Source organism: Neomonachus schauinslandi, chromosome 4, assembly GCF_002201575.2.
Source record: "Neomonachus schauinslandi chromosome 4, ASM220157v2, whole genome shotgun sequence".
Lineage (NCBI taxonomy): Eukaryota > Metazoa > Chordata > Mammalia > Carnivora > Phocidae > Neomonachus > Neomonachus schauinslandi.
Window position 1 is genome coordinate 36,823,688 of NC_058406.1, and position 21,689 is coordinate 36,845,376.

Genomic DNA, 21,689 nt, shown 5'->3' on the forward strand with positions numbered 1-21,689 from the left:
TGGAGAGGCAGGGCTTCCGTCTGGGCCCCTAGATGTCACCCAGGCCGGCTCAGAATTGTCACACACATTCACACACCAGTTGCCACTGAACAAGCTCCACAAGGGGTCAAATGGTGCCACCAAGGAGACCACTCTTCTGTGGGATGTGCCAGATAAAAGGCTACCCTTCCCACAAAACCGTCCACAGTTCTGGAATTCTAGAGCAAAGGCACCACGTATGGAGGAGATGGTTGGGACTGGGACCCTAGAAGCCAGGGTTCAAGTTGAAGGTCTGCCTGCACGGCCTTGAGGAAGCCATTCTTCCTCTCTGGGACTTAGCTTTCATCTGCAGAATGAGTATAATAAAGCCCATCTCATGGTGTTACCATGAAGATCAAAGGTAATATAATCTCAGAGCCTGGAGTGGTGGCTGGCACACAGTAGGAGTTTTTATTATAAAGATCCCTCCACTGTGGTAGAGAATTTTAACCCTGTGATCGAAAATGCACATATTTAGCACAATCTGACAAGGCAAGTATATTATCCCTGTTTTGCAGATGAGAGACTGAGGCCCACAGAGGTGACATGGCTTTCCTGGTGTCTCTAAGCTGACAGTGGTAGAACCCCACTTTACACCCAAGCATCCTGACACCAAACCTCTTTCTCTTTGTACTGAATGTCTCCGTAAAGCAGAAGGGAGAAGGGGCGGCCGACTGCCCCTCGGCACTGGAGACCCCAGTCTGTGCCCGGGGGCTTCCAGGAAGGGCTGCTGGAGCAGAGGTGGGCCGAGGAAGGCCTGAGAGGGGACTGCAGAGGCCCCCGACAGCGGCGTGTGGAGCGGACTGCTGTGTCCGCAGGCCGGCTGCAGGTTGCACGCTGCCTGAGGGTGTTTGTGCCCGCCTTGCACGTCAATCTCCAGCCTGCCGTAGGATGTGGGGCTCGGGCGTTACTCGGCCATAAGAAGGCAGTGAGGCGGGCGTGGACTTTTCTCGCTACGGATCGTGTGTGGGCATGTTCTGCACCAAAACAGGTCTGTGCAGCGGGCTCCCTGACTGCACATAAAAACAGAGCCCCTGGATCATAGCTCCTGGGTGCAGGGCTCCAGTCCTGGCTCTCTCCCTGACTTGCCATGAGCTTCACCCAGATCTTGGCCTATTGGGCCCTCAGTCTGTCCGGGGCTCTGATGAGGCGGGCAGGCTTGAGCTTAGAGGCTGCAGCCAGCTTTGAAATTCTCAGACCATTGTTTTAGGAGGGGCTGAGCCTCAGCGGCAGCTTCCAGCAAGATCTGCACTTGGCTCTGGGCTTATTATTGGACAGCAGACCTCTGAAAGCCGAGGTGGGGCTCGCGTTGGCCTGACTCTACCACTGTCGTGTCCACCAGGCCCAACGAGACCAGGAGGGGAGGAGCCGGTCAACATTCGTTCGTTCATGTGTTCATGCCTTCACTCATTCATTCTTTCATACACTCATCAAGCTTGAAACCTGTTACATGCTACTGAAAACACAGATGGCCACGTGGTGCAGGCCCTCCGGGAGCTCGAGGCGGGGGTGGGGGCCAGAGCCAGTGGCGATGGGGATGGACAGAGTAGACGGATGTGAGTCTTTCTGGCGGTCTGTCAACAGGACCAACCAGGGACCCGCTGGATTGCAGAGATGGGGAGGAAACTAGAGGTGGGCATGGTGCTTGCGTGCTGGTCGAGTACCTGAGTGGGCATTTGTGTTTCCACGGACTTGGGTTTCAGAAGAAGCAGGCCAGTGCCCAGGGCCGCCCGCACTGCTGTGATGTTCATCTCCAGGCTCCCCTGTTCCCTCACCCACAGGAAAGAGCTAGGCTCAGACCCTGGGTGGCTCTGGTCTCGGGCCCTGGGACCGCTGGGGCAGGCGGCCCTACCACTCAGGTGGGCCATGTGGAATGCTGGAGCTCTTACTGGCCTCCCTCAGGGATCACGCTCACTGGGAGGCTGGATCCGCTCAGAATGGCTCCCCTTCTGCAGTCAGTGGGGGACCATTCCGGAGCAGGAGCACTGCCCAGATGCCCACGGAGGGAGGAGTAGGGAGGCAGCTGGATGGTGAGAGGGTGTGTTGGGGAGCACTTCCTCCCCTCACCGTCCCCAAAGCTGTCCTGACTCATGCCAGGTCCCCAGTAGGTATCCTGCACCTGGAGGGTAGCCTGGCCCTCTCCACGTGGTCGATCAAGGTCCTGCTCCTGCTGGCTTCTCCAGATACCCCAACAGGAATCCCTCTCTTCTCTGAAAACTGTTCGAATAGCTCCTGGAGTCACCAGCGGCCCCCGTGCTTTCTGAATCCTTCTGTTCAGATGCATAAACTCAGGCTGTCAGAGGGGAAGGGGTCGGCCACAGGCCACAACAGGCCGTGGTCGTGCTCCATTGCCAACCGGGATTCGTTCTGTCCAGCTGCAGGGGTGGCTCGCCGATGCTGTCCCATGAGCCGCCCCCATGCTGAGGGCCACAGAGGAGGGAAGACAGGCATAGTCGGAGGACCCTGACCCTCCCCTTGACGTGTATGGGGTTGAATGGCGGGGCGGGGGAGACAGGCCTCTCCCAGCAGACACACCCCACTGCAGAATCAGGACCGGCCCGGGCTACAGGGACCTGAGTGGGCAGGCGGTGCGCAGGCCAGGGGCCGCGGAAGGAGGGCGGAGAGGCAGTAGCCGTGAGTGCTCTCGCCCGCCCGCCCACGGTGGTCCCTCTTCCTTCATTGTCACGCAGCAGGGGGTGGACTGAGCCCACATGAGTAAGACATACATTTCTATCCTGTGGCTCTGGAGCCAAAGCTGACTGATAAAGGAGGCAAATGCCATCCCCTGCTCCCATCATCATGGGAGACAGCCACAGGGAAAGGAAGGAGTGAGGGAGAAGAGGGAAGAGGAGACCGGGGCGGGGGCGGGGGGCAGCAAGCCTTGCACCTGCACATCCGGACTTCCCTTTGCACAGAGACGCCAGAGCCCCCAGGAGAAGCATCAAGCTTATGGCCCACGGTGAGATGACAAAGCGTGTATTAACCGTCCTGATGCTTGGGATGACAGTGAAGCTAGCTGCCATTCTGAGTTCCTGCTATTAGGTTACTGAAGTGTTACCGCTAATCTTTATAACTCTTTCACATGATAGAGATTTTCAATTCATCAGCTAGTCATTGCTATCACTGTCCATTCATAGAAGAGGGGTCTACGCCCTTGGTGGTACTGTACCAAGGTCACATAGCCCAGAGGGGGCTGGACCGGGCCGTGGGGTGCCAGAGCCTGCCTCTCCCCACCAGGCCCCGTGGTGCTCCTAGGCTTGGCCCTGGCTCTGCTGGGTGGGCTCAAGGCTGGGCTGGCCATGGGAGCCAGCTTCTGTTCTGGGCGCTCAGCATGGCCTCCTGGGGCATGAAGGGGCCCCAGAAGCTGTCCTGGCCCTGGCAGGGTCACCCCTTTTGCCCATGGGGCCTATTAGGGAAGAACCCCTGGCTAGAAACAAGAGAAGTGTGGGGCATGGCTTCTCCTGCTCCGTTCTGGACCTCCACATTTTCCTTTAGGAAGGAGAGGTCAGGAGAGGGCCTAACAAATCTCCCAGCCCTTAAAGGTTCTGCAAATACTCCCTTCCCCATCCGGCCCAACCTGCTCCGAAGGCAAAGAAGCAGATCTTGTCTTCATTCTCCTGCAGAAGCGCCATGACCCTCTTCCCCATCCGCTCATTCCTCTTGTAGATGAGCTCGTGGCGGAAGTAGCTGTCGATCTCCTGCGCTGTCACCTGCTCGTGCGGCGGGAGCGTGGTGTTGATGAAGCTGGGCAGCTGCAAAGGCCAGACAGAGGTGCCCTCAGTGCTCCCAGGGCAAAGACACCAAGCCCAGCGGAGCGGGCCACTTACCTTTCTTAAATGGCCCACAGAGTGGGCTATACCTTTTGTCTGGGTTTTTCATCAATTCCAAAAATGCTTTGAGAGGAGTGTGGTTATCCCAGTTTTACAAATGAAGAAAGCAAGAGTGGAAAGATCCAGAGACGTGTGCAAAGCCTCACAGCTGGTGGGGTGGCAACACAGGGAGGTATGGCTGCTGTGTCTCTGCCTTGTCAACCCTCTGCTTCCAGAACGCAGAGGGCCTGGGAGGCAAGACGGCTCTCGGCTCCTTTACTGTCCTCCCTTCAGCACCCAGCCCGGCGTGCAAGGAATTCGGGTCAGCAGGCGGGTGTGGAGGGTCAGCTGAGCTGCCTGGTGTAGCAGGAAGACCACAGAGTACAGGATCAGGCTGACCTGGATTCAGGCCTCGTTCTGATGCTGTGTGACTTTGGCCAAGTTACTTAACTTTTCTCAGCTCGTTTCCTCATGTGTAAGATGGGGATTAGGTGAGATGGTGGGTGCTGTCATGGGCTGCGTTAATAGCCCAGCCCACCCTACAGAGAAGACAGGAGAGGTCACAGCCTCCAGTTTCCCCAAGACCTGAGCCCTGGCTGGCCACCACCATCTCTCCATTCCCAGCTTCACTACTTGCCAGGGCAGAACCAAACCCCTCCAGCCCTTCTTAAAAACATCAACTGCAGGACCACAGCTGCCTCCCATAATGATGGTTCATTCCACAACTTGGCTTGGAACTTTCCACATTTCTCAGCTCTGGGCCCACTGTTCACACCCAGTTCTGTGGCCGGGGGCAAGCGTCACTGACATGTTATTGAACTAGGCAGAGAGCTCTTTGAGTCCAGGGACAGAGCCGTTGTCATTCCTGGGCCCCCAGTGCCTGACACACAGTAGGTGCCCAGAAAGGTTTCTGGAACCTTGAACATAAAATCGCACTGTCCTCCCTCACTGCATTGCCTCTTCCTGGGTTCCTCCATACCCAGCGTTTTGTCTTTTCAGCCTGGATGTCAGGTCCAGGTGTCCCTAGCACCGTGGCCTCCAAGGGTGGGCGGGGCCTGAGAAAAAGCCACGAGCCACGGCGGAGATAGAGGCATAAGTCAGAACATCCTCCCTATTTCCCCATAACTGCTCACTGTCATTCCACCTTCCAAGCTCTTGTGCACAGGATGTCTTCCATCTGGAGTCTCCTCTTCCACTTCTCTCTTCATCAACTCAGGCTAACGCACAGAACACGAGGCCTCACTGACTGATGGGCTAGCTAGGTGGAGAGTTGGCATGAGGAGATTAAAGTCCTGCAGGGCTTAGCCCCCAAGGGTCATGCGGCCCAGCCACATGTCTTTTAGAGCCACTGACAAGTTGTCAACACTCTTTCTGAGGAAAATGGAGACGTCAGCAGAGGCTGAGCCTTCAAGGATTTGGATAGGGCCAGGACATCTGTCTCTGATATCTGCCGGCCAAGCACCAGGGTGCTCCCAAGAGTGGGAGGGGAGGGGCTTCTCTGATTCACTGTTCTGGGATGACAAGGCAATGCTATGACTGATAAAACCGTTAACTTATTCAGTGCACAACCTGCACAGCTGTATGCAGCAGCCCTGCCAGTACCCAATCAGAGATTGGTGCCCAACCAGAGTCGGTGTTTGGTAAATGGATAAACAAAGGAATGGAGCTCCTACCCCTTCCGCCATGATGGAAGGGATGATTGGCAGCCCTGACAAAGCAGGACACATTTGGACATGATACAGCTCCAGGAAAGGCTTCTGAATGGGGGAGGAGTTGTGGCTCAAAAGGGTTATTTCTGGAGGCATGGCCCTCTCTGTTTCTCAGGTATGGGAGAGAATGTGGGATGATGTTGTACCAAGAAATAAACATTTGTTCCATCAGTGAATGAATGCATGAAGAATGAGCTGAGAGGCAACAGGTGGTTATGAAGGCAGGTCCTGGCTTCAGACAGCCAGGATAACTTGGGATGGAATCCTCCTTTTGCCACTTACCAGTTGGGTTGCCTCTCTATAACTGGCAAGTTATTTGTACTGTCTGAGACTCTGTGTCCAAATTGGTAACATGGGAGTAATATATATTGTTGTAGGAATTAAATAAGATCAGTTTTGGAAAGTGCTTATTAGCACAGTGCAGAGCACAAAAAAAGTCTTGACTAAATGTCAGCTTTGTACAACTAGCCTGGGGGCTGGAGCTGGCTTCATCATTTTCCCCTACAATGGCAGAGGCTACAGTGAAGGGTGGCCTTGAGCAGGGGGTAGAGACAGAGATGACAAATAGAAGCCCTCAGAATCACCAGAGAGCCATGAAGGAAGCATCCTGTTTTCCTTCCCTTCTGCCAAGGGTCCTGGCAGAGGCTCTTCCTCACCATGAATGTGCATTTGTGGAAAGATGAATCTTGATTCATTCCTTAGGGAGCTAAAAAAGTTTAACAAGGACAAAAACCAGAGAGTTCAATGTCAAAGCCACGAAGGAGTTCGGCTAGCCACCAGGGTTTCTGGGACTGCCCGGCAGCTGGCTGACATTCTCTGCATGTTTCATGCTGATGGGCCCTGGTTCCATGCCAAGGATGGGACTTGGGTTTGGGCCCAGGCTGGGATGGAAACAAATTAATGATGTCATTAGACTTGTCAGGAGCCTTAAATCTCCCACAACAAGTTTAAGTGCAGGATGCACCATAGAATTTGAAAGAGGACATGTCAGGTCCCTGGGGTCCTAGAGCCATGAGTCCGAGGTGGGACGATGAAATAGATGGGCCAGGCAGGGCTGGGGTGGGGCCGTGGGGAGTGACTTCAGTGTAGGCTCCCCTGGCCCACAACCAGGACAGGGTCAGATCTGGTGGTCAAGTGCTAGGGTCTACTGACGTCACTGACCTCAGTGGCCTCATCCCTTCTCTTCAGCCCATCCATCCAACAGACAACTTCCACAAACTTCTGTGAGCATAGCCGTGTCAGGCTAGGGGTCACAGAGCACCCTCAGACTGGGTCTGCTGCCCTGGATGAGGCTCACAGCCCAGTGAGGGAGTCACTGTGAGGTCCATGCTTTGAGAGGGATGTGGGAGTGTGGAGGGGGCACCTCACAGAAAACCGTGTGTCCTGCTTTGTCCAGGATGGTCCAGTTTCATGGCTAAGGTAGACTGCCCCATGCCTGTTAATTTTTCTGACCCTTAATTATATTTGACCTTTCACTCTCCAAAGTGTCAGGGGACAGATGATAAATATATGGCTGCTGTCATAACACAGCCCACAGCCTAACACAGGCTGAGGGCTCAGACAGTGCTTCCCTTGGGTCACCCTATGATCGTGGGCATTGATGGTGCAAGTGACTTGGGAGCTTTGGGAGGCTGGGGCATGAGCCATTTCTGAAGGTGAAATGGTGGGGTGGGGAGGCAAGAGAGATCAAGACAGAGGTGCAGCCAGCCCCTGTCCCCCATCCTGGCCCCTGCACATGTCAACCCCAGCCTCTAGAGGCCACTGCATCATCCTCTGCTGTGGCCAGAGACATCTTTCTGACCACGTCCCTCTCCCGCTTGAACTCCAGGGCTTCTGCCCCTCAGCAGGCATTTTCACCCCCCAGCCCCTATGATCTGCCCCCTGCTCTGCAGATCATTCCTCAGGACCCTCCACATCCCCCCACAACCAGGCAGCCAGCCCCTCCCTTTGGCCCCGCCCGGTAAGCTCCTTTCTCAAGCCTAGTTCCAACACCACTTTCTCCCTGCCTATGGGCGGTGACCGTACCCCTACAGCCTGTGTGTCCTCAGCTCCCCACAGCTTTCGAGGCCTCTCGCTACTGAGGCAGCCCCATGTCACCCGGACCCTTTCACCATCAGCGCACGGCCCTGGATTTAGCCTTGCTACCCCGACTCTAGGCTTTTCTGTGTCTGGGGGCAGGGCTGCCTAGTTCCTCCCTTGGGGGCTAGACTCTGCCTGTGTACCCAGGGGGTCCAGGGGAGTGCCGCCCAGTTTGCTATTCTAACTGGGTGCACCTTTCCAACTACACCCTCTGTCCTGCTTCAAGGACGGGCACTGCCAGGGGACTCCCAATGCAGTTCACCTGCCAGAGACAAATCAGTGGTTCTGGATACAGGCTCAAAGTAAATCTGAGCTTGCTATTGCCTGAGGTCATCCCCTTCTTCCCTCTCGCAGCTCCTTGTCAGCCGCGGCCGCAGCAGGGCCCTGTCCTGCTACCCCTGCCCCCAGCCCAGCTACTTCGTGCCCAGGCTACCCTGAGTGCTGACCAGGTTCCTGCAGCCACAGAGCTCACCGGCCTCTCTCCCAGCGAATGACGCAGGGCGGGCTCTGGCACAGAAGCTCACAGATCGGAATCGGGGCTCTCAGAGTCCTGAGCCTCCTCTGCAGGGTCTCTGGATCCTTCCTTTTACGGCCTCCACTGCCCGGAGCACAACACACCCTCACCTTCGCTCCCTGGACGGCCGTTCCCCGATACACACTCTGCGGCCCTGCCCTGGGCCTGGGGATGGAGGGAGGCGCGGCACGCTCTTGCCTCAGGGAGTTCTGGCTCTAGATGGTGGCAGGTGCACACAGAACCTCTCAGCCTGGTCCCCGGCTACACCTCCAGCCCAAACTCACACCCCTCCTCCTGCTCTCTCTTGCCTCTGCTGGAACATTCCGCTTCCTCCTGCCTGTGGCCAAGTTAGGTTCTTCCCTGACCTCTCACCTTGCAGGCATCCTTCCTTCTTGCCCTAAACTCTTGCTCCTGCCACAGGCCTCAGCTGCACCCTCTACTCTCCCTTGGAGCAAGGATCACACTTGGGTGCTATTGCTCATGGAACGTCCCCTTCTCTCCCATCTGCCCCACTAGGGCGGCTCTCTCTGGCTGCCCTGCCCCCCACCGCCCCATATCCCTTTTCATAGCACTGGGCCTGGTATTTACAACCCACTTCATTCATTCATTCAGCAGCTATTTGCTGAGTCCTGCTCTGTGCCAGGCACTGGCCTAGCCAATGAGAATATACTGTTGGATCAAACAGATGCAAATCCCTGTCCTCAGGGAGCTTATGCTCTAGTGGAGAGGACAAACAATAAATAACCACTTATCAATGAATCCAAATATGTAAGTATGTGAGAAGATGATAAAGACCATGGGGGTTAAATGGAGCATAATAAAGAGGTTGAGAGTGTGGGAGCGGGGTTCAGGCTGCAATTCTAGATCAGGGAGTTGGGGCCCAGCTCACTGAGATGATGATGTCTGAGTTAAGATGGGGGGTGAGTCATGGTGATACTTGGGGAAGGGCAAAGGTGAAGCATGCCAAGGGGTCCCATGGAATAGCATGGAGGCCCATAGAGCTTGAGTGGTCAGTGTGAGGGGAGCGCAGAGGACATGGGGTGGGGGTTGGGGGAAGACCCGGGGCCCACACAGGTCATTACAGAGACTCTGGCTGTTACACTGAGAAAAATGGGAAGCCACGGCACTGTCCTGAGCAAGGAACTGCTCTTGAATGAGTGCTTAACCAAGCATCATGACAGAAGGCACAGGGGGCCTAGAGGGGTCCGGGAGAATATCTAACACCATCCAGAGGGTCAGGGAGGGCTTCTCAGAGGAAGTAACAATGGACCATGGCCCAGCAGGAGGAAAGGAGGAAGGAGGAGCCTGAACGGAGGCACAGTGGCATCAGTGGGCGGATGGCGTGGGGCACAGGTCAGCAGAACAAGGTCTGCGGGGTAGGGCACCTGGGCTGGGACAAGGTCAGCAGAGGGCAGGACGCAGAAGGCCTCGAGTGTTAGACAGAGTATCTTGGAATTTATCCCGAGGGCAATGTGGATGCCTGGTGGAGTCATGCTCAGCTCCTCGGGGTGCTCCTCACTCTCTACCCACTTGTGGGTGGTCCTTCCTCTAGGGCTTGACTCAAGGCAGAATGCCCGCAGCTGGACTCAAGCCCAAGGTCTAACCGTGAACTTGTTTCCCCTGGCCTCTAATTTCCCCAGATACTGAACTGAACTTCTCAGAGGCCTCCCTGCTCTTACAAGGCTAAGCTTCTACCACACACGCCAGACTTGAGTGCTGCTCTTGATAACTTGGGGAACTCGACCATTAAGTGCTGTGGGCTTGGACAAGTCTCTTTGCCTCTTTGGGCCTCAGTTTCCCCATCTGTAAAATGGAATACCAATTGGTCCTGCTTACCATGGCAGAGAGAAGATTGCCTGCACCAGGCACATAGTAGGTGTCTAATAAATGCTAGGTGGGTTCGGAACTGGGTGGGAGGAGAGGAACCTCACCTGGGACGTGTCATGGTTGAAGATGACAGCGTTGAGATCCCCGCAGTTGTAGTGCTTGATGAGGTCCTCCGTGGTGTAGGGCGCCTGCAGGCTCCCTGCCCGCACGCTCTCATGTTGCAGCAGAGTCTGGTTCAGGGCAAACAGCACCTGCACAGAGGAAAGAGAGAGGAATGAGGGCTGTAATTCTAGATCAGGCTGGGGGGCCTGACACCTCCAGGCCTGGGCCTCCTCACTCTGGACTTTGGGGCAACAGGCCCTGAAACAGAGAAGGTGTGTGGGCCGGGCACCGGCTGGTGCAGCCTGAACTCTTCCACTGGCCTCCGGACACGTTCAGCCTGTTCTCATCTCCAGCCCTTTGCCCACATGGGTCCCCACTTCTGCTCTGGCTATCAACATCTTATCTAAGAAAGGGGCAGAATGAGAACCCAGTTGTGTCTGGGTTTTAGAATGATGGGTGCGTTTGTCTTTTGACTAAATTTTTCTTATTCCTGTGCTTAGGAAAGTTCTAGAATGAGCACAGACTAATTTTGTAATCAAGAGCACGGCAAACAAAGCAGGACAAACACACGAACAAAACAAACAGAAAGCCCACTTAGATGTCAAGGCCCCACCCAAAGGACACTTCCTCCAGAAGTCTCCCTCACTGCAGGCAAAGGCCCAAGGAGCCGGGCCTCTCTGAATCCGACCCATGCTGGCAGTCCGCACGTTTCCTGAAGCTCCTTTGCGCTCTGGGCCACTATGCGGGGCCCTGGGAACACAGCTGCACCCTAACCAGACCGGCCTGGCATCAGGATCACGTGGAGCACCATACAGAAATATCAGCTGTCCAGTCCCCATGCCCAGAATTGGCATCTCCGAGGGGGAGCCCAGGATGTGTATTTTTAACAGGCTCCCTGGGAATGACATTAGAGGTCTGATTGCTTCTGCCATGAGGACCACACTCTGATGGCACATGGCCTGCCCAAGGTATGGGGGCCCTGAGAGATGATCTCAAATGTCCCATTTTAGATGGAGAAACAGGCCCACGCGGGGCAGGGACTTGTTCGATTCTGCCCAGCTAGCTTCATGTGACGGTGTATCCCAGACCCCCCTGGCCAACAAAAGGGAGGAGTCTGACCATGATTTGGGTGCTTTAATGCAGGTGCAGGGAAAAGCTGCTGCAGTTCCTGGGCAGAAGGTCCGGAGGCTGTCTCAAGTCCCCTGTCCTTGCTGTTGCCCAGCCCCAGCCGGCCCGCCGCTCTTCAGACCTCGCAAGCTCTTTGCCCATCATCTGTTTGCCACCCTGGGCCATAGTCCCTGGCCTCCCACCCCACCAGCTCGGTCCCGAGCATCTCCCACCGGGCCCAGTGCAACCCGTCCCCCTCCCTGCAGACCCCCTTCCCTCCCCCCATCCCATAGTTGTCTGCCACACAGGCACCTTTTGAAAGCACAAATCTGATTGTCCTCCGTCTCTTTTTTTTCCTCAAAACGTTCACAGGTGCCTCCTCCCCTCAGAGTAAAAGCTGTTCAGTAGAGGCTGCAAGGCAGTGGCCTGGACCCTGCTGTGGCCGATGACCTCGCTTCCTGCTCAGTCCTCGTGACTCCAAACACCAACTGCCCCGCACTCTTCTGTCTCCGAGCTTCTGACATGCTGTGTTCTGCGCGTGACAACCTCCTGTCTCTGCTCTCCACTTGCAAATCCAGACTCGGCCTTCCAGGCTCTGCTCAAATGTCTTCCCCAGGAAGCGTCTCTGACCACCTGGGGGCTGAGTCAGGCCCCTCCCGGAGGCCCCCACGGGCTCCTTGCGTGGCAGACCGACACAGTAGTGGCCCCAAACTTTAACCTGTCTGCGTGTTCATGCCCTTGGCTGTGGAGCTCTTCGGCTCCCTCCCGTGCTGGTATTGTGACTCTGGATATAAGTCACCAGGACGTACAGAGGCCTGAAAGGCAGGCTGCTGCTGCCTCTCGTACGTCCACGGCCCTGACAGTAGCCCGTGCTAGCCCACTGGAGGATGGGCAGGGCCAAATTGCCTCAGTTGTCCCACCGAGGCCATCCCAGTCTAGCCAACAGACGGCCGGATCCCGGATGATATGAGTAAGGCCAGCTGAGCCTAGGAGGGCCCACCTGCCACTGGGTCCACACACCTGAGCAGACGCTCAGTGCTGGTGCTGCCCAGCACCGTGGTGATGGACAAGGGACCTGCCATGCTTCTGTGTCCCCCACCCCGGCGCGAACGTGAGATGGTGTCTGCTGTTAGCTAGCTGGCTCTCCCATTAGGCTCTGAGCTTCTCGAAGATAGGACTTGCGTTTTACTCGTTTTGTGTCTGCAGCTCTGAGCACGGGGCTGGCAACGAGAGGATGTCGCTCTACTCTTTGCCTAGTGCCTTAGTGCCACCTAGTGCCACCTGCTGGGGTCAGTCGCCTCCTATTTCAAAGCTACTCAGTAAGCCCCTCAGACTAGACCCTAGAACTTTGGCACTCTGTCTGCATTTGGGGCATGATGCCATCACGTGGCAGAAGCTCCCACCTGTGACGCCAGCCGCCTCATTCCAGAACACACAATCTGAACAGAAAAGCTCATGTAATAAGGTACACAACGTGCTGACGTGGGCAACGGGGCCAAGCGTGCTTGAGAGATCACCTCTGCCCGTCCCCTCCCACTTTTGTACCTGGCAGGCGGAGAGCTGGATAGTGCTGGGGTGCAGTGGCCCAGGCTGCTCCCCCTAATGAGCTGGCTGGGGATGAGGTCAGACCCCACCTCTGGGCCTTCTCCAGGCTCTGGCGAGCACCCTGAAATTCAATCCGCGGCCACCTGGTGCAGGGTGTCAACGGCAGCCTGGTGGCTGGGATGAATCGCAGGAGGCCATGGCCCTGTTGCTGTGCACGTCACTAAGCCAACAGGCACGTCCTTCCACACGGAACAGGCCTCGCATGCAAGTATCCACGTCTGGCTGGAGCGCTCTACTTCCCTGGGGGTCTGGGGTACGCAGGCTTCCCTTGACCATGCCCGCCCCGGCATACACCTGCTGCTCCTTGGAGGCTGCACCACCTGGCCTGGGGTGAGGTCATCCATTCAGGTGTCCAGAAGACCTGGCTGGAGGGGAAATGGCTCCCCTGGGCCTCCCTAGACCCATGGAGTCACTTCCGCAGTCCTGTGGCTTTCGTGGAGTGAGGAGGTGTTCCAGTGAGTTAAGCACATTACAATCTGCAGGGTACTAAGAACAGTCCTGTGTGTAGTGACAGCTGGAGGAATGCTTGCTAAATAAAACTTGGAAGAAAATACTCAGACTTGAACCTTCCCAGAATGGAGCTGGAAGGGCCCCTGTAGGTCATCTGGTCCAGCGGTTTTTTAAACCTTTTTTGGCCATAGAATCCTTTTTTATTGTTATTGTTTTCCAAAGGAACTTTAGTTGGAACTCAGTATGTGGAGTAGATAAAAGTGGAACTTTCCCCGATTGATGTGAGGAGACCGGCTAGAGCCTGAAGTCCTAGAGGCTCAATACCCTCATGCAGCAGAGGCTCCCATGGCTTCTCTGTGGAGACCCATGGGTCTCCTGGAGCCCAGTTTGAGAACCACTGATCTCATCCTGTGCCCTCATCATATAGAAGAGGAAAGGAGACAGGGGCCCAAAGTAGGCAAGAGAGAGCTCACCCAAGCCCACACAGGAAAGCTGGGGGCAGAGCAGACTCAAAGCCAAGCCTGACGCCCAGCCTAGGACGCTTTGCGGTGCCCCAGGTTGGGGCTGGATTTCTGGATGTTCACTGGCACAGCCCAGGTTCATCCCACACACTTTACCACACCTGTCTTCCTTTTGGAGCCTCTCGAAACAGCCAGAAATAGCCACAGGGTATTTTTTATTAGCATGTTGCATACAGAAAACTGAGAGCAGATCATTCCCAGTGTGGCACATGCAGTGTGGTGGGGTTTGGACAGAAACCCACGCCTATCATTCTGGACTCCCATGACCCTCAGGCCAGGTTTGGTGCCTCCCACAGACACCTGTCCCACCCCCCGGCCCCCGGCCCGGTCTTGGCACTTATCCCATGAAGTGTCCGTCTCCGGTGATTCCCCATTCCCTGCTTGTGTAGACTGAGAGCTTGGTAACGGTGGGAAGCCGACCTCTTTGTTCACCGGTTACTGCTGGAGAGCAGATTTTCAGGAACTGTTTTGGAAGGCGGACTGCTGACTGCCTGTGACCTGATTGTGACTGAGTCACATGCTCTTTCCCCATACCTCCTGCCTCCTTCTGGCGAGCACCCAGAAATTCAATCCGCGGCCACCTGGTGCCATCTTTTGCAACTCATAAAGAGGTCCTCATCTGTTCATCACTACGGTCGCCATGTTTCTTGAGCACTTACTCTGTGTCAGACATCTTCTAAGGTCATATTAATTTATTTCATCTTCACAGCAACTCTGAGGGAAGTCTGATATTAGCTCCAACTAATAGATTAAGAACCCCAACCCGACAGCAAAGAGACAGTAACTCACCCAAGGTGACAGAGCTGGAGAGGGATGGGATGTGCACTTGGCTTGGGCAGGCCAGCCCTGGAACCCATCCTCCTAACTGCCCACTGCCCGCCCACTGGGGCTTCGCTCTGCTCTCCCTAGGAGACAGCCAGCAGAGAGGGTGTCCTGATTCATAGACGGGAAACCAAAGAAGCAGACGGGGCCCAAGGCCACATGGCTTGTAAAGGGCAAAGCTGGGCTTTGACATGATGTCTGGCTCCAGACCAGGGTCCCGTAACTGGAACTTCAAAATAATATGTGCTTCTTCAAGAGCATTCTTGGTACTTCCAACAGATACAGGGAAGCTCCACTTATTCATTCATTCAACAGACATTTACGTTCTGTGGACTCTCTGCAGGGATCTGGGGTTGGTGGATTAACTGGGCTTGGTCTCCACCTCTATGGAGCTCATTTCAGAGGCAGATATCCCAACTGACCATGACAGTAGAGTGTGGTAAGTGGGGCCTCTGAGGCCCTGTGCACAGGGACGGAAGAGCCTTGCCCTGATTTCTGCCTCCCTCCCATTCACCCTGAGTTCCCAAGCCTGGCGCTGCTCACAGCCTCTCGAACCTCCATGCCTTGTGCCCCCAGCCACTTTAGAATAACAAACCCTCCTCGCCAAAGCTGCTGTGGTCCACTCTAGGATAATGTTTATGATAAAGCTTTGACATGGAATAACAAACACTGGGTGGAGGCTAGAGCCGCCTTGCTCCCCCTGGTTGACCGTGTGTGGAGGCCCAGCCACTGGGGAGGACCCGAGCATCCCAGGGCCGCCCCCCTCGCCAGGGCTGGCCTGCCAGGAGCTGGCCCACAGTGTCTGCTGAGTGTAGGCCCGGAATTTAAACACATCTTCAAACACAGGCCTAGGATGGAGTGAGGCAGGCGCCAGGAGGGTGGGGACAGGTTTATTGTTCCAAATTAGTCTAGTAAACAGTCCTGAATGGGCTGGGATGGTGAACACCGAGGCCTTGGGCTTACTTGCTGGCCCAGCACCATCAGTGTGAGGAGAAGCAGCAGGACCCCCTCCGTCAGAGAACATGCTGCAACCCAGGGCTCCTTGCGACAGGCCTGGCTCTCAGGCTGGGGTTCTGAGGTGGATGATGAGCACCCCTCACCCACCCCAAAGCACAGAGAAATCACAGCAAAGGCCCCAACCTGCTCAGCAATGCTTACTGAGTCCCTGCCATGCACCAGGCACTGTTCTAGATGCTGGGGATTTAGTTAGGGAAGAACAGACCCAAATCCTCCTCTCACTGAGCTTACCTGCTGGGGGCAAACAGAATAAACAAGATGATTAGCGAAGTATTAGTATGTAGCATGTTAGATGCACACAACAATGATTCCATTGAACTGGGGACTAAGACTGCCTCCAGCCACTTGGAGCTCGTCATGCTTCCTAATCAACAGGTAAAGAAAGGAGTCACTGTGCTAGCTGGCGTGATGGATCCTGACCAGCAGGGAAAATGGACCACGGCCCCACAGGGAGGTAGGGAAGAGCATGTCTGGAGAACACGAGATCCCTTAGGGTGCCTCCTAGTATCACCACGCCCTGTGATTAACCGACGTCAATGGAAAACCGTGACAACCCAATCCAGGCAGGACTACTAATGGTCCAGATCCTTCGGCAATGAAGGTCTGGGTCACCCCACCCACTGTGAACCACAACCAACCGAGGTGACTTCAAAAGGTAAAGGGGATCACAGGAGTGTAGTGGAAGTAGAAGGGAGTTACAAACAACAGCTATGAGCACAGGACCAGCGACAGAAGCAAAAGACAGAAACAAAAGCAAAAGGTCAAGAATATTTCTTCCTTATTTTAAGAATACTTGTATGTGTATAAAATACTTTCTTCTCTCTCCTTTTTCTTTTTTTCTCCCCCATGCATGTAGCATAAGACATATTGACTCTATATCATAGTATTTAAGTATTGTTATCTTTACATTGTTGTATTTAAGCTACGGTATATGAAGGAGAAGAGTAAACATTACCCAAAGGCTTTGCCTCCTCATCTGGGGAAGCGCATTCTGGTTGCATGCAGGAACGCTGTATCATGTTAGGTAGAATTATGACCTTGCTATTGCCTTTATTTGGAGATGAAGTATGGTTTAAGGAGATGCTTGTGGGTGCCAAGTTAACAAGGGATGCACTTACGATGGTTACTTTTATTTGTCGACTTGGCTAGGCCATGGTACCCAGATATTTGGTCAAACATTATTCTAGATGTTTCTGTGGGGAGACTTTTTAGAGGTGATTGACATTTAAATCAGTAGACTTTGAGGGTGGGCCTCATCCAATAAGTTGAAGGCCTTCATAGAAAGAGGCCAACTTCCTTCGTCAAAGAGAATTCTGCCCACACACTGTCTTTGGACTGAAACTGCAGCATCAGTTCTTCCCTGGGTCTCCAGCCTGCCAGTCTACCCTGTAGACTTTGGACTTGCCAGGCTCTGCAATGTGTAAGCCAATTCCTTAAAAGAAATCTATCCATCCAATCCCTCCATCTATCCCTCCATCCATCCATCCATCCATCCATCCATCCATCCATCCATCCATCCTATTGGTACTGTTTCTCTGGAAAAGCCTGACAAATACAGTATGTGTTACAGAGAGAAAATAAAGCAGGAAAGGGGGCAGGGAGTGATGAGGTAAGGGGGGATAGCAGGTGCAAAGGTCCTGTGCGTGTGTGAGGAACAGCAGAGGCCAGGGTGGCGGGAGCTGAGTAAACAAGGAAGACACTGATAGGAGATGAGGTCAGAATTGGTTAGTAGGCCAGGTTCCACGGGCCACTGTAAGGATGCTGAGAAACCATCCCCTACCACAATCCTTTCAGAGAATGGACTGTTATTTCCACATTGACATATGAGGAAACAGGCCTTGAGGATGGTGAAGTCACCTGCATAGGGTCTCAAGTTGACGAACTGGAACTGGGATTCCAATTCAGGGCCAGCTGACAGGTGCTGGGTTCTTTCTGCTACCCCTGGGCCTGACCTGCCAACCTATCCCCACCCGGTCATTGGTAGGAAGAACAGACATTGAGACAAATAGGGACCAGGCACTGACAGACCGATGCAGCTCGGGAGGCCCAGCATCTAAGTGGTCGGCTGGGAAGAAGGAGGGGTGCTAGAACCTCAGCCACGGGCCTGGTCAGAGCTGACATGAGGAGAGGAGAGAGGTCACTCTTGCCAAGGTAGCCCGCCTGCTAGAGGGCCTTCCCGCGCTATTGCTCTCTGCCCCGGCCTGAAGGATTCTCACTTGTGCCGAGTTCTTCCCAGCCTCAGGCCCATCCCCTCACTCCTGCTCTGCCTGAAACCATCATTCCATGCCCCTCTCTCACTTGGCTGCAGGGGCCCCTTCCTCAGGAGGGCCTCCCTGGGCTGGGGGCCGGGCAGGTTCCTGCATAGTGCCCCCAGAGTACCCAGGGCTGTTGGACGCTTGCACTCCCCCAGCCTCACAGCTGTTTCATGCTCATCCTTCCTGCTCTATGGTGATGCGCCAAGGGCAGGCAAATCATCTGACTTGGTCACAGCTGGTCCTCCAGCAGAGCGCACAGTGCCCAACACACAGTAAACGCTTCAGAAATACTTGTAGAATGAATGAATAAAAAGCTGAGCAAGTTAGCCGTCCCAGAACCCCAGCAGCTCCCTGCCTGGACCCAGTCCCCGCCATGGCACAGAGCTGGGAAAGCTGAGCCCCCGGAGCCCTGAGCTGCATCGGTCTGTCAGTGCCCGGGGTTGGCGTGGAGGGTAGCTCCGCGTCATGGGAAGGTTTCTCCAGCCTGGGGGAGATTTCCTCAAAGGTTAGAGCCCACCGGGGTCTGGCTGAGGTTTATTTGTTTATTCTCCTTGCCCCATTGACAGTACCAAAGCAGTGCAGACGACTTCCCTGCTTCCTGCTCAGTATTCTGAGTCCCCTGAGCCTCCGGCACAGAATCCTGTCTCCGGACACTGGGCTACTGAGCAGCAGGTATCCAAATAAACACAAGGTTTCCTGGAGCGAGGCACTGGCTCTGGGCTGGCAGGTAGGACCAGAGATCTTGTCTCCATCTGAGTCTAGACTATGAAGTCCTAGGCAAGTCATTTTCCTTCCCTGGGCCTTGGTTTACCCACCCATGCAAAGGACCAATTCACACATCCAAGGAAGTATGTATTGGGAAATTATCAGATGCTGTTCTAGGCCCTGGAGGTACAGCAGTAAACAGAACATTCACTCCAGTGGAAGGAAGCGGACAATAAACAAAAACAAAACTAGCAAAACATCCATGTTAGAGAGGGATTGATAGTGGCTAAAGAGGAAACAAGGTAAGGAGCATAGGAGGGGTGTGTGTGTGTGTGTGTGTGTGTGTGTGTTGGGGGTTGACATTTTTGGGATGATGCCCAGTAAAGGCACAAAGAGAGGTGATGTTGGAGATCTGAAGGAGAAGGAGCTGAGGGAGGTGGTTCTGTGGACCCTGAGAGAAGACTGGTGTCAGGCAGAGGCAGCAAGTGTAAAGGCCCTGAGGCAGAGGCAGGCCTGCTGGGTGTGAAAGGCAGGAAGGAGGCCAGTGTGTCTGGAGAGGAGTGAGTGAGGGGGAATAGGAAGTGAGATCTGTCTCAGGTAGGACCCAACAGAAAACAGATGGTGCGTGGTCAATGAAGTGAGTTCCAATGAAGTAAGTTCAACTGCAAGGGTAACTGAGGCATGTTGAATGATGGGAACATTGACAGAGGTGCGGACGGGGTGGTGGGGCACTGAGGGGTAGCGGCGGTGGAAGATTTCCTGCCCCAAGCCTTAAAGGGAAAGGGGGGGCGGTGAGGGGCCTGAACATCAGAGGACAGCACAGCTACCCCTCCCTGGCCTAGCAGGGAGAGGGGCGGGCGGGGGCACGGACTGTCCCAACTCTCTTCCCCTCCTGCCTACAGCCATCTCCTGCCAGCATGTCCCACGGACGTCGGGATAAGGGAGGACAGGTGATGTCACATCAGGTCTGGGCTCCGAGCAGGGAGAACAGAGGGTCCATCTGGAGAGGAAAGGGGATTTCCAGGACCCGGTCGGAGGTATGGTGGGGTGGGCGCTGGGGAGCACATCCCTTCCTGTGGCTCCCCCTGAGTGAGATGGGAAGGCCTGAAGCCTGAGCAGAGGAATGCTGTGGTAGCCCTGCTGATCTGGAATCCAGGGGGGACAGGAGTAAACATGATCAAATGGAAGATGAAGGCAGCTCTGTATTCCTCCTGAAGGGGGAGCAAGTGAGCATGCCCCCCCCCCCCCCCCCCCCGCCTTCCCCTTACCATCCCTATCCTAAAACCCAGCCACAATCCAAAGAACCATGGACTTGGCTTCCAGCACGGCTGGTCCCGGCTCCATGAACACCCACCGGTCAGACCCCGGCGCCGCCGGCCACATCCTCTCTCTGCACTGCAGTGTGGGCTGGCCGAGCCCTCTGTGCTTTCCTGGGCGGGCAGCAGAGGCTGACTCACCCTCGCTTTCTTTCCTTCTTTTCTCTGAACGCCTAGTTTCTCCACCCAAAGACCACCCTTAAAGATCCCGGCGTTCCTCTTCTGTCCTTCAAGTCATGCCAGGAAATGCTCATAAATCCGGAGCCACCCACACGAGAAGATTAGCATTCTGCTGGGTAGGGAGGCTGATAGCCAGGCTGGGTATGGGGGAAGGGGCAGGCCCAGAGGCTTGGGGTCTCCAGGAAGGGAGCTGATGTGGGTTCTGTCCTGTTGGAGGGCAAAGGGGTCCCCTGGCTTTCAGTTTTAGGCACAGGTAAGCCCGAGGCAGGCTGGAGACCCAGATCAATTGTGGGACCCCCCCTCCCGGTCACAGGGTCCCCCTCTGAAACACGAGAGTGTGGGAGTACCTCTCAGCTCTGGAAGTCATGCTCTATGAGCATAACATTTTAGGACAGCAATACCCTACCACCACACGATTCACAGTCTATGATTCTAGGCACTTTGCATATGGAAGCTCATTTATTCTTCATAAGAGCCGTGTGAGGCCACCATTAGCGACCCCCTTTTACCTACAGGGAAGCCAAGCTCAGAAAAGTAAGTGACCTCCACGCTTCCCCATCATCGGGTCGATGTGGACCAGTGCCTTAGCTCTGCTGGACCGAGCACACCAAGCCCTCCCAGCCTCGGTGTCCGTTCTCTGCCATGAAGCTTCTTTGCTCCCCAGTCACCACTTCTGATCTCCTAAATTGAATATACACTGCAGGTGGAGAAAAAAGAGCAAAATGTATCAGAAAGACCCGGAGAATCATCTAGGCCAACCTATTCTCATGCATAAAGCTCAGGAATGTCAGGTGGTGGGGGAGATGGACAGAGAAACAGGCGATTATAAGACCAAGTGGTAAGTTAATGATAAAAGGAAAAAGCTGGGGCCTTTGGAAGGGAGTCTGTGAGGCAGCCTGGGCATCGGTGAAGGAATCAGCTTCAGGCTGGGCTGTGCAGGACAAGTGGGGTTGGGAGGGAAGCGCGTTCAAGGTCGAGGGGCCCGGAAGCACATGCTGTTCTTAAAGCGCATGTGTCAGGCATTAGGCCCGGAGAGGGTCCAGGGCGGAAGGCCTTCCATCTCAGCCCACGGGCTCTGCACTCCACCCAGCTGGCGGACTCGGCCCTTCTCTGCTGGCTCATCAGCTGTGAGGCTGACATGGGTGGGGACGCCAGATGCGCAGACTGACACCGCACAGGGACAATGGTGTGCGTGGCGGGTGGCGAGTCAGCGGTGGCCACGGTGGCTACCACCATCATTATTACTATGAAGTGGCTGATCCACGGAAAGCTGTAGCTTTCCTTTCCCTGCTGTCTCAGACCTGCCTGCTGACACAGCTGCCTAGACTTCAAAAGGCAAGTCTCCATTTTCATTTGCAAAATCAGTATGAAATTCCTCGAGGGCTCGTCTAATTCCTTCTGGTCTGACCACGCGGCAATTACCAATGTGCAGGGAGGAGGGGGAGGGTCTCGCAGGCCCTCCAGCAGCGTGAGGACCTCGGTTCTGGGTCCCGGGCAGCCACCAGGGAGGACGGCACTAGAGCGGGCACCTCGGGGGGCCTGGGGCGCGAGGCGAGGGCTGGCCCTGGGAGCGCTCCATGCTGACCAGAGAAATCGTTCGTCGGCTATGCCCCAGGCTTCCAACTGCTTCAGAGACGGAGTGTGTCTGTCTAG

The 21,689-nt window shown here is 55.1% G+C and overlaps 1 protein-coding gene across 1 annotated transcript in view; it reads right to left on the reverse strand.

The window, feature by feature from the left end:
- Positions 1-21,689, reverse strand: part of TRABD2B (TraB domain containing 2B) — a gene marked incomplete at its 5' end in the record, with an annotated part of 202,820 nt that overhangs the window by 22,761 nt on the left and 158,370 nt on the right. Inside the window, 2 exons of the mRNA XM_021684445.2 lie at positions 3,596-3,770; positions 10,061-10,207. Of these exons, the coding sequence (XP_021540120.2) occupies positions 3,596-3,770; positions 10,061-10,207 (322 nt within the window). The remainder of the gene's footprint in view (positions 1-3,595; positions 3,771-10,060; positions 10,208-21,689) is intronic.